Raw genomic sequence first — 13618 nt, forward strand, 5'->3', positions numbered from 1 at the left:
TTGAACCTTACGCCGAAAACTCCGACCCGGTCGGCGGATTTCCAGCACCGCAAATTCGCCGAAGGTTGAACCCCCTTTAACCCGCCGAAAGCTCGTCCCTCAGCTTATTTCACGAGATGTCGCTGTCGCCAGAGCTCCTCGTTTGCAGTGATATAGCTTCTGGACATGGTCGTTGAGATATCGAAATGGTGGTGAAGTGTTGGTGACTGATCCGATTGCGAGCAATAGACCGGACAGCGATGCGACCGGAAGGTGTAATGAGAGAGGGTTGGGGGTCTGAGCCGGGGTTGTTCCATGTATGGTAGACTTCGGTCTTGCGACCATGCTCTATACCACCGTAGAGGATGAGAGCTTTTCAGCGCTGGATATCCGTGAAGGGCACAATGCCCGCTCATTTCGAGCTCATCCAACACTACTGCCGCGGCTGCGCACTCCGACCGTACGGACGGTCATACTGCGCCCAAGTCCGCCCTGCTGATGTCGTCGGATCTCCTCCAGCTTCAGCACAATCCCTACCGCCTTGTGATCCTCGATCAGCTTCGGTCGGCGTTGCGCAAAATACTTCGCATACTTGATCAGAGACCAGTAGCAGCTGATCACGTTGATCACGGCGATGAGCATTTTGTAGGGCATCTTTGGCACAGATAGTTAGCAATGACACCACATATATCTGGACAACGTACATAGTATGCAACGATGACCTTCCAGCTCACGCGTTCTTTCTTCAGTCGAAGGTGTATCTCATTGAAGAGCACGGCGTTCAGTAGATACAGTCCTAGGGTCGCCATCAGAAGACTAATGCAGAATGAAGGCCGCACGACCAACGATATGGGCAGGATGAATGGTGCGAGAATGCTCAGCACGGTTTCGTACACCTATGCCTCAGTCAGCATGCGGGGTCGGCTGTACGCCGAACATAACAGGGACGTACCTCTTGCATAACAAAAATCTTCGCGCCAATCTCCCAGCGGCCCAGCTTCCAAGAACCAAAAATGTAGGCCAGGTTGTATCGCATGCCGTTGACGATGAAGAAGTTCCAGCGCAGGAATCGCTGCTTGAAGACGGTCATCTCCCCAAAGCCGCCTCGGCTCTGGTCCTTGTCGACCCAGAGAAAGGCAGGCGGAGCCGCAGTCTCCACGAAAATCATGCTGCACATCTTGATCCGTCCGCCTAGTCGTCGACAGCTGTTGCCCAAGAACCAGTCTTCGCTGATTGAGAACCCCGGGTGATCTTGAAGCGTATCCTTGAGGAATGCCCGCTCCCAGAGCGAGATTGCCCCGTGGGGAAAGGTGGCGCTGCCGATGCGACCGGCAAAGGTGCGCTGCAGCCCGGCGAGCTTGTACTCGAGATCCTGAGCTTGCTGGCAGTAGGTGCCTTTGGATGACTCGGAGCCCACCACCTTGATCGTGTAGCCCACGCAACGCACGTTATCAGTCAATCGAGAGATGGCGACAGGAAAGTTCGCAGGAAGAATGCAGTCGTCGTCAGTGAGGAGCACATAACGAAAGACTTTGGCCGCGTAGCAACCGACAAAAAGAGCGATGATCTTGGATCCAACCGGGCACCAGATATGATTGACCCCGTGGCGACGGCAAATCTCCTCCGTATTGTCCAACGGGTTGGTGGAGTCTCCGTTCGCAATAACATACACATGCGATGCGGGGAAGATTTTCAGTGCGGCCTCGAGCGTTTGCCCAATGACTGGTGCTGATCTGTAGCAGGGGATCAAGAGGGCTGTGTCCGGGGCGCCCGGGGTAATGTTACGATCTCTATAGTACTCGGGGTCGGGAAGATCCTTCTCGAAGAGAGTCAACAGCGGTGCAAACGAGTAGCTGTGTGATCGTGAGTCACGATACGGGGACCGCATTCTCCTCCCGAAGAGCCTGACTTACAAGATCACTAGACTGATGACAATGGCCCATCCACCTTGGAAAACGAATTTGTTGCGCATTACCCAGTATAGCCAATAGATAGCCCCTCCCCATAGAGGTTGACCCACAAGCACGAAGTAGACAAATAAGAGGAGTATGGTATATGCTCCATATTCGATCAGCATCCGAGCCCAATATCTGCGTTGATGCTTGATTTGGACAAGATTGGCTTTGTCGTACAACGTCCCAAGACTGCTGTCACGGGCTCTTTCGACCGCGGCGTTGATAGTCTGGCGTAGTGGGAATGGAGACAACACTGTGAATTTGTTGAGAATACCGTTACCGTCGAGCGAGTATCGAGCTGTGCGTGCTTTGGGTGGTGGGGTTGGATGACTTGGTAGCTCTGCGACGGGGTAACTTGGAAGCTCGGAGACGGGGATAGGGCCATCGGCCGCTGAATGAGGGACCGCCTGAGGCCCTTTGGGGGTCTCCACTACCACACAATCCTCATACAACGGGTATATCTCGTCGCCTCTCTGGACATTAGTGCTCAAGGGACGGCCTACCGAGTGAGATGCCGTGTCATTCTGGACTGCAGTCGGCCAACTGGTGGTGGTCTGTCTTCGTTTGTGTACGCGCACCTCATTCGGAGGTACACCACTTCGAAGTTGACGGGGAATCTCTCGTTGGGGACTCTGTGACCAGGATTCGCTTGCGGTGGCGGCTGCCAGAAGAGACTCGGGAATAAAGATCTCCTCATCTATGGGCGAGTTGTTGCCCGGATGCATAGCGATAGATGTAGGACAACGAGGGTGACGAATGCCATCTATGCGCACAGTGCGAGATCAGCCTTGGTCACACTGACAATCAATGATAGGCTGGAAAATGAGCCAGTCACAAGTAGTAGAGACAGAAAAACAGGAATTGTGGGAAAGGGCGGATGATTGAAGGTTCATAAACAAGGCTCGGGCCCTTTTTTGAATGTACATCACCTTCACAGCAGGATGATCTTCGCTGAATTGCACGATTGTGACAGGAATTTCACCCCGAGCGAGGCCATCCTATGTTCTGAGCGAATAGGTACGTTGGGAAGAGTTAGCCGGAGAGGATATATACCATAAAGACCTGCTCTTTGCCACGGTCGCCCAACCGGGCTCGGGCCACAACACGGGCTTTGGAATGTGTGCTTTTCTGGTCGGAGAGGGGATTGTCCGTCTGTCATATTCTACGGGCAGTACACGAGTCATGTCTTTCAGGATTGACTTTCTCTCGCTCACGTCGATCGCCATTAGAGTCGAGTCTCTCAGCCTGTCGCATGTGCACATGAACTCAAACTCACGAGCACTCTGTGAGCCGGCGCAGGGGTCAATGAAGTGGTCGCCCGGAAAGACTCCAGGGTTGCGGTGCCATAGGCGACTCGTAGGAGAAGGTCTTCAACTCTACATTTTCATTTCGGAACGCTCCACTGCGGGAGCCAATCGACTAGAGGAGGGGGTCCCGCAACGTTATCCGAGACGTAACCGGCAAGGGGGCCCGGATGGAGTCTCCTGGAGGCTGAGTGCTCCACCAACATCCGCTCAGAGGACTGGGATATCTTCTCCGCCAGATATTACCTTCGAGGATGGTGGAGCAGAGCCTGGATTGTGATGTATCTGGGCTGGTCTAGAGGCCAGGCTGGCATGATGTTCTCGACCTGATTGAAACACGAGTTCTCGCGAGAATGCTTTGGCGTCAATGTCAACATGATTGAACCGTTTTGTTTACAGGACAGCGATTTGTGGGGTCTGTGATATTGGCATTCCGGGTGCTGACAATGGGATTGTGATCCTGTGCGGCTCTGGTGGAATGGATGATGCAACCATGGCACAACACAATCACACCTAGGGCGCACGTACTGACTCAGGGTGCTCATTTGACATCCTTGTTGACTAGACTAGAGAGAGACATTGTCAGGAAGGACTTGTTGAGGTTTGTTCGAGCTTTCGGGGTCGCGTTGATTGTGGGGTAATTCGCATCAGTCGCATGAGGCTGCAGCGGGCTGAACGAGATCATTTCCGTTGCGGGAGAAGATGCCTTGGTGAAAATGCCTTGGTAATCAGTAGTCGAAGGAAGAGCAGTGGCGATCGATACTTCATTTGTGATGTTATGTAGCATAGGGTTACAGACCGTGCCTTGCATGTAGGTGGGTGGGTTGGATGATGAAGGGGACAAGCCGGTCTCCGCATGTTTACATGGCGGTATCTATGGTTTTTCCGCCCCCCTCCATTTTCACCTTCCAAGCCCCGCTCGCAGGACCTGACACACTGGAAGATCGAGAAACAAGCTTTGAAACAAACCTGTTTTTTTATTAGAAAAGAAAATAAAATAAAAAATAAAAAATAATAATTGAGATAGATAGGTAGGAGACTACTTGCAATGAGCGTCTGACTCGCGCTCAATGGAGTGGTATGCTTTGTTATAATTGACTGTGTTGATGCTAGCTGATGCTGATGAACCGCATCGATAATCCGGGCGCCATCATTCCCCCGAACTACGCTAAAAATAGGCGCCCGCCGTAGCCCGCGGTTAGCCCGCTTTAGCGCCCGTCTAGATGCTGCTAAATCGACTGGGCAATATCGGCTGGGCAATGTATGGACCAGAAAGGAGAGGCTTCAGGCTTAAAAGAAGAAAAGAATTGGATGGCATCATCCTATCGGTATCTCCCATTGGATACTGTGCTTCCACTGCTCGAAATCTGCCTATATTCATGCCTGGGACATCAATTGACCCGCTTTGAACGATAAAAGGTAGCGAACTATGCTTTATCAGAACAGGAAATTAGTCTCTTATGCCAGTGTTCAGATCACCAAAAGAGATCCCCTTTTTTGTAATCCGTACTCAGTAGCACTGCGCCGCTAGCACATGCCACCAATGACAAGACCACACAATAGAGTTCAAGCCACACCCAAGGAGTAGGTAGGGGGCCAAGACTTAATCCCCCTTGATTCCCTTGACTTCAACCCTTCGACTCGAAAGCGCTTTAAGCAGATGGTGCAGCCATTGCGGCTCAAAAGCGGGTCGTGTCTTATGCGACGCGACGGAGATGCTGAAACATACCGTTTATTTGACAGGTTGATGAAAATGGACATCCACATCTACATAGTACACATTCTACAATGCGCATCCCCGAAGATAAATGGCCGGGGAAAACTCCAGCCAATAAGGCCAGGAAGGCAGCATTCCATCCCACTTCTGCACGGGTAACGATTGTCACATGCCTCAGGCAGCAATCGGATGGTGCGGGTTGGGAAGCAGGTTGGTCTCCTTCGAGCCAGATGGGTGATAGGAAGGCATGGGAGGGACGGAACTAGTCACGGTCATGATTAGCGCATTGCCTTGGCAGGAGGAGACAGAGCGAGCTGGAGCTGAGCTCCCATAGGACTCTCGAGCGGGAGGAGCCAGCAAGGATAGGCCGGTCACGTAATCAACTAGTATCTGGATCGCCAGGGAGATTCCTCATCGAAGTTATATATCTTGCGCACAGTTGCCTCCTCGGAGAAGTGATCATTGCAGGATTCTCAGGAGGCAAGTGACTTTCCGCGATGGCCTTGTGTCGAAAGGTTATTCAGGTGTTGAGTACAGTAGACGCGGCCAGACCTTTCATGACGAATTCAAATGAATATTAAGCAAGGATAAATTCATAGAAAATAGAAGTAAAGTTGCAGCAGAGTCGATGTGATAATGGTGACGTGAGTGGGGACCCAGGAGGGTTGCCGTCATCCTGACCACATGGTAATCAATTGAACTTGATTGGTCTGACACGACGAGAGCGATTAATCTATAAGAGCAGGCTACGAGGTCAAAAGGAGGATCTTAATGAAAAGAAAAAAGAAAGAGATCCTGTGATTGTGACTGTGTGCCTATATTCAGGTGTGTTGCTAATAAGTGATGACTACTCGACCGCTGCAAGTCTTAGGCGGGGCGTTAGGCGCGATGGCGCCGACCGACTCGCTCTTCCAGGGGGCCAACGAGGGACCCGCTCAGACCGCCGCCAAACTCACGGGGGTCCAATCCATCGGCCAGCGGGCCGACGATGCTTCTTACTTCACTAACAATGAAGGCATTCCCTTTCCCGATCCCGCTCACAGCAAGACGGCGGGCGGGATTCCTGTCATTTCCGATACCTTTCTTTTGCAGAAACAGCAGCACTTCAATCGTTCCAAGAACTTGGAGCGCATGGTCCATCCTTGTGGGTTCTCTTCACTGGTCGTTGTGGAATCACTCCCTCATATGTGCATGTAACTAGGCGGCAGTGGTGCCTTCGGATACTTCGAGACAACCAAGGATGTCTCCTCGCTGACCAAGGTACACTTCCTTTTTTACTTTCTACCGACCTAGACAGCGCGATTGACTATCCAGGCCAACTTTCTCCGATCGGCTGGTGTCCGAACCCCTGTCTTTGTCCGTTTCTCCACCGTCACCCTCGGCAGAGAGTTCCCCGATCTCGCCAGGAACCCCCGCGGTTTTGCCATCAAATTCTATACCGGCGAGGGCAATTATGATATTGTGGGACTGAACTTCGTATGCTTATGCTGAGACCTGAATGAACACTCTCACTGATTTCCACCCAGCCCGTTTTCTTCTGTCGCGACCCGATCCAAGGCCCAGATGTGATCCGCTCCCAGTATCGCAACCCGCAGAACTTCCTGCTGGATCACAACTCGCTGTTTGATCTGCTTGCAAACACGCCCGAGGGGTATGTCTTTCTCTGACCGCAAAAGGACCCGGCTGACTCTCACCAGTAACCATGCCGGAATGATGTTTTTCAGCGACCATGGGACTCCCGTGGGATGGAGGAACCAGCACGGCTACGGCTGCCATACCTTCCGATGGTAAGTAATGCACAGGATATCAGCACCGTAACTCTAATATAGATCAGGGTAAATGCCGAGGGCCGGTTCGTCTACATCAAATACCACTTCCTTGCCGACGGCGGCCAGAAACAATTCACCGCCGACGAGGCCCAGCAGCACAGCGGTATCGACCCCGACTTCTCCAAGCGCGACCTCTGGGAAGCGATCGAAAACGGTGAAAAGGTCTCCTGGACGGCTCACGTGCAGGTCATGCAGCCCGAGGACGCCGATCCATCAAAGCTGGGATTTGATCCGTTCGATGTCACCAAAGTGTGGCCCAGAGACAAGTTCCCGGTAAGCGAATCGAGATGAGCGTTGCCCAACGCAGTAGCTAACAGCCACCCAGATGATGGAGTTTGGCAAGCTCGTGCTCAACAAGAACCCGGAGAACTTCCACCGGGACGTCGAACAAGCCGCCTTTTCTCCCGGCAGCATGGTTCCCGGCATTGAAGACAGCCCCGACCCACTCCTGCAGTTCCGCATGTTCTTCTATCGGGACGCCCAGTACCACCGCATTGGCATTAACCTTCATCAAATCCCAGGTATGCCCCACCCCTCTTTTCACCGCATCATAGTCAATTTGATACTAATACAAACCCAGTGAACTGCCCCTTCATGACCCAATCCTACTCCTCGCTCAACTTCGACGGCCAGATGCGGGTGGACGCCAACCACGGCATGAAGCCGCAGTACGTGCCGAACAGCTTCGCCAACAAATTCCGGCCGGACACGGCCGAGGCGCCCTACCAGGTGGCGGACAGCAACGTGGGCCGCAAGTCGCACTTCTACCACGAGGGCAAGGACTCGGAGTACGAGCAGCCGCGCGAGCTGTACCGGCGCGTGATGGACGAGACGCAGCGCCAGCACCTGCACGACAACACGGCGCGCCTGCTGCGCGTGGTCGAGTACCCGGAGATCCAGGCCAAGTACCTGGCGCAGCTGTACCGGGTGGCCCCGGAGTACGCGCAGGGGGTTTATGAGTTGCTGCCGGAGAAGAAGTTTGCGTTCGCGGAGGTGGAGAAGCGGTCGCAGGGGGCGGAGAGCGCGGGCAAGACGGCCAAGTTCATGCCCAGCGTGGAGACGGATAAGTTGGTGGGGATGTGTCCGGCAATGTCGGTTTACAATGTTTGAACTGTGCTGGGGATCAAGTAGTCGCTCAATACTCGGGTCTACACGAATCAGCGACAACTATCTGGATGGTCTCATTTACAATAATACAATTAATACTATGAATCCACTGAACTGGAAGTTTGAACAGGACCGGGGTCCGTTACATTGTGATGCAACCTATCTCGCGAGTTACTATCGTACACGACACAGATCTAGAGATTAGTATGATACATCCCCCACAGTCCAAGGTAACATGGCAGACTTACCATCTACACTCATGACAGAACCAAGATTCCCATTGACATTGACATAGCCAAAGGGTCATTCTGTTTTCAATCAAGAGTTCCGACCCTGAACAAAACAATACACTAAACCGGCCTCCAAACCAGCCAAGAATCTTACACCAAGATTCCACCAGGAGGCTAATTCAACCGCCTCCCACGCCGAATATCCTTCAACCTGCGGGTCTCGCGCACATGCTTGCCCTTCTTCTTCTTCTTCTTCTTCTTCTTCTCTCGCTTCTTCAGTTGCGGCTTCTGCTGCTGCTGCTGGGCTCGCTCTTCGAAAGAAGGAGGGTCATTTTCCTTATCGCTGCCGTCACCGCCAGCATCGTGAGGAGACTCGGTGGGTTTATCACCACCACCCTTATCCTTGGGAATACTCCCCTCACGGGCCGCCCGCTTCTGCGACGCATTTCGGCAGTAAGGGCAGTCCTTCTCCCGGGAGCTCTGGTAGACGAGCTTGCAGGTGGGCGCGCGACATCTGATCACGTGACCGCGATGGAAGCAGGCCGGCTTCACGGTATCTTTGCAGACGGTGCTGTTTGATATTAGCGTGTTTCTTGTGATATGGAATAATTGTAGAGACTAGGGCTGGGGGGGAAGGGCAGGAGGAGAGAAGATGGGATAGGACGTACCAATGATGAGGCATGGTGGATGTTATGCTGTATAGTTTGAGTTTAGTGGATTCCTCGATGTCGACAGCACAATACGTTCGGCGTTTCAGCTAGCAGCACTGGTATCTCTGTGGTAGATAATCAGGGGGTCAACCATGGATACACACGTAGGGTTTAAGTAGTGCATGATTCTGTGGGTGCAGTCGAGAGAAAGCGGGGGGAAGAGGAAGAGGCGGACAAAGAGATTGTTGTGGGACAAAGAAGGCTTTCAGCTTCGTTTGCGCTGTCGCACTGGCGGAGTTCCTTTCATGCTTCGCGTTGGGCGGTCTTTGTAGCATTGGCCGAGGTAGCAAGAGTTTAGTCGGAGAGTGTCGGTAGAGTAAACGAGTTCACTTCTGCTGTGACGGGCAGTCTGGATTCCATTGGTTTGGGAGAGCTCTTTGCGCACAGTCTGAGTAAATCGTTCTTTGTCCACCAGCGTGATCGATTGGCTCTCTTCGAGGTATGCTGTCATTCTTGCATGCGAGAGCTTTGTTCGAGCTTGGTTGCCTGAGGGAGCTTGAGCTGGTTGAGCTCATGCTGTACGGTACTTCAGATTCGTATAGTATGTTCGGGTGCAGTCAGGAGGGTATTAGGGTACATGGCTGTATCTGTAGACTCCGACGTAAATCTAGCACCTTGGTAAACAGTGTCATTCTTCGATGCGTGTTCACTACACATGAGTAAGAGCTACACCTCCAGCGCTACCACATCTTCTCCCAGGCTCTCCTCACCCAATGCATCCTCGCCAGCTCCTCCCTCCGCCTCTCCTCCAAGCCTCCATCCTCCCACACGCGACACTCAGCATCGACCTCCGCCTTGCCCGCCAACAGATCGACATCCTCCGGCTTGACCCAGGTTGTCCGTTTCCACACCTTCCAGACGGCAAACATGACCACCCAAAACGCAATCCCGAAGTACGAAGTCACGAACCCCTGGACACTGAACGGAGCGAACACAGTGAACCCGTTGAACAGCGTGACCACGGACCCAATCACCACAGCCAGAATGGCCGCGTAGGGCTGCGCCGGCGACGCCCACGGGAGGAAAGTCCTGCGATCCAGCCCCTGCGCCTTGAGCGCGCGGTACCACGCCAAAAACACCACAACCATGCTGGTGTAGGTCAGCACGAAGGCGCAGGTGGTCAGGTCGACGAACCAGTAGAACACGGTGACGGCGGAGGTGCTGGCCACCAGAAAAGTAATGCAGGAGAGCAGCGAGACGACGAGGACGCAGTAGATCGGCACGCCGGACGCAGTGCACCGGCACAGGACGCGGGGGGCCTGGCCGCGCCGCGCCAGCGAGTACAGCGTGCGGCTGCTGCTGTACAGGTAGGCGTTGCCGCAGGACCAGCCCGCCAGCAGAATCAACAGGTTAATAAACCCCGGGAGGCCCCGGATGCCCAGGTTCTCGATCCCGATGACCCACGGCGAGGCGGCGGAGCCCACCGCAGACGAGGAGTCCAGCGCACTGAGCAGCCGCGGGTCCCGTGCGTTACAGATAATCCCCACGGCCAGCACGCCGATCACGTAGAAGCCCACGATGCGGTAGAAGGTCATCTTGACGACGCGCGGGATCGTGAGCCGCGGGTTGGCGATCTCGCCAGCCGCCAGCGCGGGCAGGTCCGGCCCTGCCACCGAAAACCCGGCGTACACGACCACCGAGAAGAAGCCCAGGAACCGGCCGGTCGCGCCCTCGCTGTAGTACTCGAACATCACCCCGTGCTGCCAGTTGCGGAAGCCGTACACGTCGTGGTGCGGGTTGCCGCCCACCATCGTGATGAAGGTCAGGAGCACCAGGCCCAGCAGCAGCAGGATCTTGGTGGACGCCATGATGAATTCCGTCTCCCCGTACCATTTCACCGCGACGATGTTCAGCAGGAAGCACACCACGATGGCCATGGCTACCCACACCGCCGGGTTGACGCTCGTGTTCCAGTATTGCATGACCGTCGCCACGGCGGCGTATTCTGTGCAGACGAGCATCAGGCCGCCGTAGAAGTAAACCCAGCCCCTGTTGCATTTAGTACATTGTCTTGAATGTAGGGAAATGTAGGATCAACGGGAACATACATGGCAAATCCAAAGGCAGGGTCGATGTACCGCGCGGCGAGTTCGAATATGGACCCTCTGATAGGAAGATAGGCGCACATCTCCCCCACGCAGAGGTTCACCGGCCAGATGAAGCAGATCCCGTAGAATAGAAATCCCAGAAACACGGAGAGGGGTCCTGCATCGCGGAGGTAGGAGCCAATTCCCACAAATAGACCAGTTCCGATAGAGCCCCCGATGGCCATCAGCTGCACATGGCGAGAGGAGAGACCGCGTTTGGTCTGGTTCAGCTCGACGATGGTGCCAGGTTGGCTGGAGGGGGGCCTGTCCGCTGCGGACGGCTCCCGCGAGAGATCGACGACCGATGGTGATTTCTTCATGATTGTGCTGTTGTATAGTCTTCATGGCTGTCGTTGCCGCAGAAGCTCGTTTATAAACCCCATATCTTGGCAGTGTATCTGGAGGTCTGGGGTAGCGATATGGGCTCGTTGGGAAGGCATTGTCGAGGTGTTGATAAGAGGTTCGAATGAGATGGCGGCGTCTTTATCAGATCTTCCCGCTATCACTCGTTTCTGTCCCGATGGGGGAAGAGAGCGCGATGGATATCTTGGCTGCGATAAGCACGATGCTGGTGATGATCGTAGTCTTTGCCTGATTGAGCACTGTCTCTATCTTAAAGACGCAGTTCCAGGTTGATTGGACACTGAGATGGTGTGGCTCGACTTTAATGGCTGGCTGATGCCCTAAATGTACAGCGCTGCCGCACTTGTCAACAGTTACAGTCAGTCTACAAGTCATCACCTGAAGTTTAACTTATGACGTAGCATCTCTGAGTCCCTGTAAGTTACCTTAACTACAATCCATCATCCATGGCGCTCTCCTCTCTTTCATCCCTTCTTCACATCCGTTCGACCGGCAGCTGCAGGTTCAGCAAGCATCCCCGCACGGCAATTTAATCTCGGGCGATGCTTGGCCGAGCAGAGCAACTCCTGCACAATTCACCCACATCAACCTGTCCATCCAAGGCGCGGACTGCTTTCGGACATATATTTTCCAGACCCTCGGACTCTAGCCAGACAGACTTCTTCAGGGATCTGCCCCACGCGGGGCAATGACGATGATCGCGTCAATTGCTCTCTGCATCACGGAGTGACCAGAGCCATCAAGGAGCAGGCCCTTGGCAGCAACATGCAGAATCACGCTCGCCTACCCTCACTCCTGGCAGAAGGATGCCAATTGTGCCATGATTGCTGGAATTGACACTGGATTCTTCCAGTTGGTGGGTTAAGCCACGGCAAAACATCCCAGGGAGTCAACAGTCAACACATAAGACGTCCGTTCACCACTCGAAAAGCATCACGAACCTCAACCCACACACCCCAGTTCAACCCTCAAAATCACAATCCCACCCTCAACCATCATGAAGCTCAGCCTCCTTACCCTCCTCCCCTTCCTCACCCAGCCCACCACCGCGCACCCCTCCCCCAACTCCCAAAAGACCACCACCCCCCCAATCTTCTTCCTCGCGGGCGACAGCACAACCGCCAAACAAAGCACCGGCGGCGGCGGCTGGGGCAACGGGTTCCTCAACACGACCCTGCACCACGGCGCAACAGGCATCAACTACGGCGTCAACGGCCGCACAACCGTCAGCTACCGCGCGGACGGCTACTGGGCGACCGTGCTCGCCAGCGTGACCACCGCCCACGCATCAGGCACGCACACCCCCTACGTGACCATCCAATTCGGCCACAACGACCAGAAGGCAGCCGCCAACATCTCCATCGCCGAGTACACCACCAACCTGGAGGTGTTTGTGGACGACGTGCGCACCGCCGGCGGCACCCCCATCCTCGTCACGCCGCTCTCACGCCGAGGCTACGACAACTCGACTGGCACGCCCTTGATCGTCGAGAATCTGGCCGATCAGCGCGCCGCCACGATCGCCGCCGCCGAGGCGACCGGCGCGCTGTGGATTGATTTGAATGCCGCGAGTACGCGCTACCTCAATGCGATTGGGCCGGCAGACGCGTGGACGTATAATCTTGTGGCCGATGATCAGACGCATTTGAATGCCCAGGGGAGTGTGGTGTTCGGGGGGCTTGTGGCGGAGTTGATTGGAGGGGTGGTGCCATATCTACAAAGGGAAGGGTTTGTGGTTGTTGAGAAGACGCTTAGGAAGGATTTGGATGAGGGGGTGTATTTTTGGCCGGATTTGTAGGCGATTCCTCTGGATTTTGGAGGAGGGCGCGAAGGGAGGGGGTTATGGGGAGAGTGTGAGTGTGGGGTCTGGGGTTGAGATGGAGATTTGGGTGAGGTGCCTTTAGATAGGCTTGGGTTGGGGAATCGTGCTTTGATGTTGAGAGCTGGGTTTTGTCGTTCTTTGGAACTTGATGTGATGGAGGGAGGGTTCGGGTTGGATGCTGAGGATAACTATAGCAGAGGATGTAGCTGGGCTTGGTCTTTGGGTACTCTATATCTACGGGGTTTTCATCTTTCGTTATATGTTCATAATTCATGTGTAGCTGCGCAGGAATGCGAGATTGTATAAGACATAACCTGGGAGATGAGGGCTTAGGCATGAACCAGGGATCCTTTTCTCGGTTTGGGATATTCTTTGATCTATTCGTTCTGAGAGAATGCACCCATGTAGATGGGCTCGCATGGGAGGATGTCATTAGATGTCGATGCTACACTGGCGGCATGAGTGACCACAGCTCAAAAACCATTAGACGAAAGATAAGGGCTTCTATGACAGAA

At 54.2% G+C, this 13618-nt stretch overlaps 4 protein-coding genes across 4 annotated transcripts; 2 read left to right on the forward strand and 2 right to left on the reverse strand.

Annotated features, from left to right (window-relative positions):
- Positions 1-426: 426 nt before the first annotated feature.
- Positions 427-2644, reverse strand: ASPACDRAFT_2430 (glycosyltransferase family 2 protein; the record flags this gene model as incomplete). Its single annotated transcript, XM_020199258.1, has 4 exons — positions 427-633; positions 684-875; positions 932-1832; positions 1893-2644. Coding segments are annotated over 4 exons (2052 nt in total), but the record flags the coding sequence as incomplete, so codon positions are not given.
- A 3096-nt stretch (positions 2645-5740) lies between these two features.
- On the forward strand, positions 5741-8045 carry ASPACDRAFT_123335 (catalase). The gene is made up of 8 exons (XM_020196619.1): positions 5741-6099; positions 6157-6215; positions 6270-6431; positions 6482-6606; positions 6653-6742; positions 6790-7057; positions 7110-7305; positions 7365-8045. Exons 1-8 carry the CDS (start codon positions 5844-5846, stop codon positions 7892-7894), a joined length of 1686 nt encoding a protein of 561 aa, XP_020053806.1. The 5' UTR covers positions 5741-5843; the 3' UTR covers positions 7895-8045.
- Positions 8046-9511: 1466 nt separating this feature from the next.
- On the reverse strand, positions 9512-11238 carry ASPACDRAFT_32539 (putative proline permease; the record flags this gene model as incomplete). The annotated part of the gene is made up of 2 exons (XM_020199885.1): positions 9512-10820; positions 10880-11238. 2 exons carry the CDS (start codon positions 11236-11238, stop codon positions 9512-9514), a joined length of 1668 nt encoding a protein of 555 aa, XP_020053807.1.
- Positions 11239-12278: 1040 nt separating this feature from the next.
- ASPACDRAFT_45559 (uncharacterized protein) lies at positions 12279-13079 on the forward strand (the record flags this gene model as incomplete). The annotated part of the gene is made up of 1 exon (XM_020201626.1): positions 12279-13079. The coding sequence occupies one exon, from the start codon at positions 12279-12281 to the stop codon at positions 13077-13079; it is 801 nt and encodes a 266-aa protein (XP_020053808.1).
- Between the last annotated feature and the right edge of the window lie 539 nt (positions 13080-13618).

This window comes from Aspergillus aculeatus, assembly GCF_001890905.1.
Source record: "Aspergillus aculeatus ATCC 16872 unplaced genomic scaffold ASPACscaffold_13, whole genome shotgun sequence".
Classification (NCBI taxonomy): domain Eukaryota; kingdom Fungi; phylum Ascomycota; class Eurotiomycetes; order Eurotiales; family Aspergillaceae; genus Aspergillus; species Aspergillus aculeatus.

Excerpts from the sequence above, each read along its gene's own strand:
- ASPACDRAFT_123335 (XM_020196619.1), top strand. The coding sequence starts at position 5,844 with ATGGCGCCGACCGACTCGCTCTTCCAGGGGGCCAACGAGGGACCCGCT. Across the intron at positions 6,216-6,269 it reads ATGTCTCCTCGCTGACCAAG|GCCAACTTTCTCCGATCGGC; the intron begins GTACACTTCCTT and ends TTGACTATCCAG. Across the intron at positions 6,432-6,481 it reads ATATTGTGGGACTGAACTTC|CCCGTTTTCTTCTGTCGCGA; the intron begins GTATGCTTATGC and ends ATTTCCACCCAG.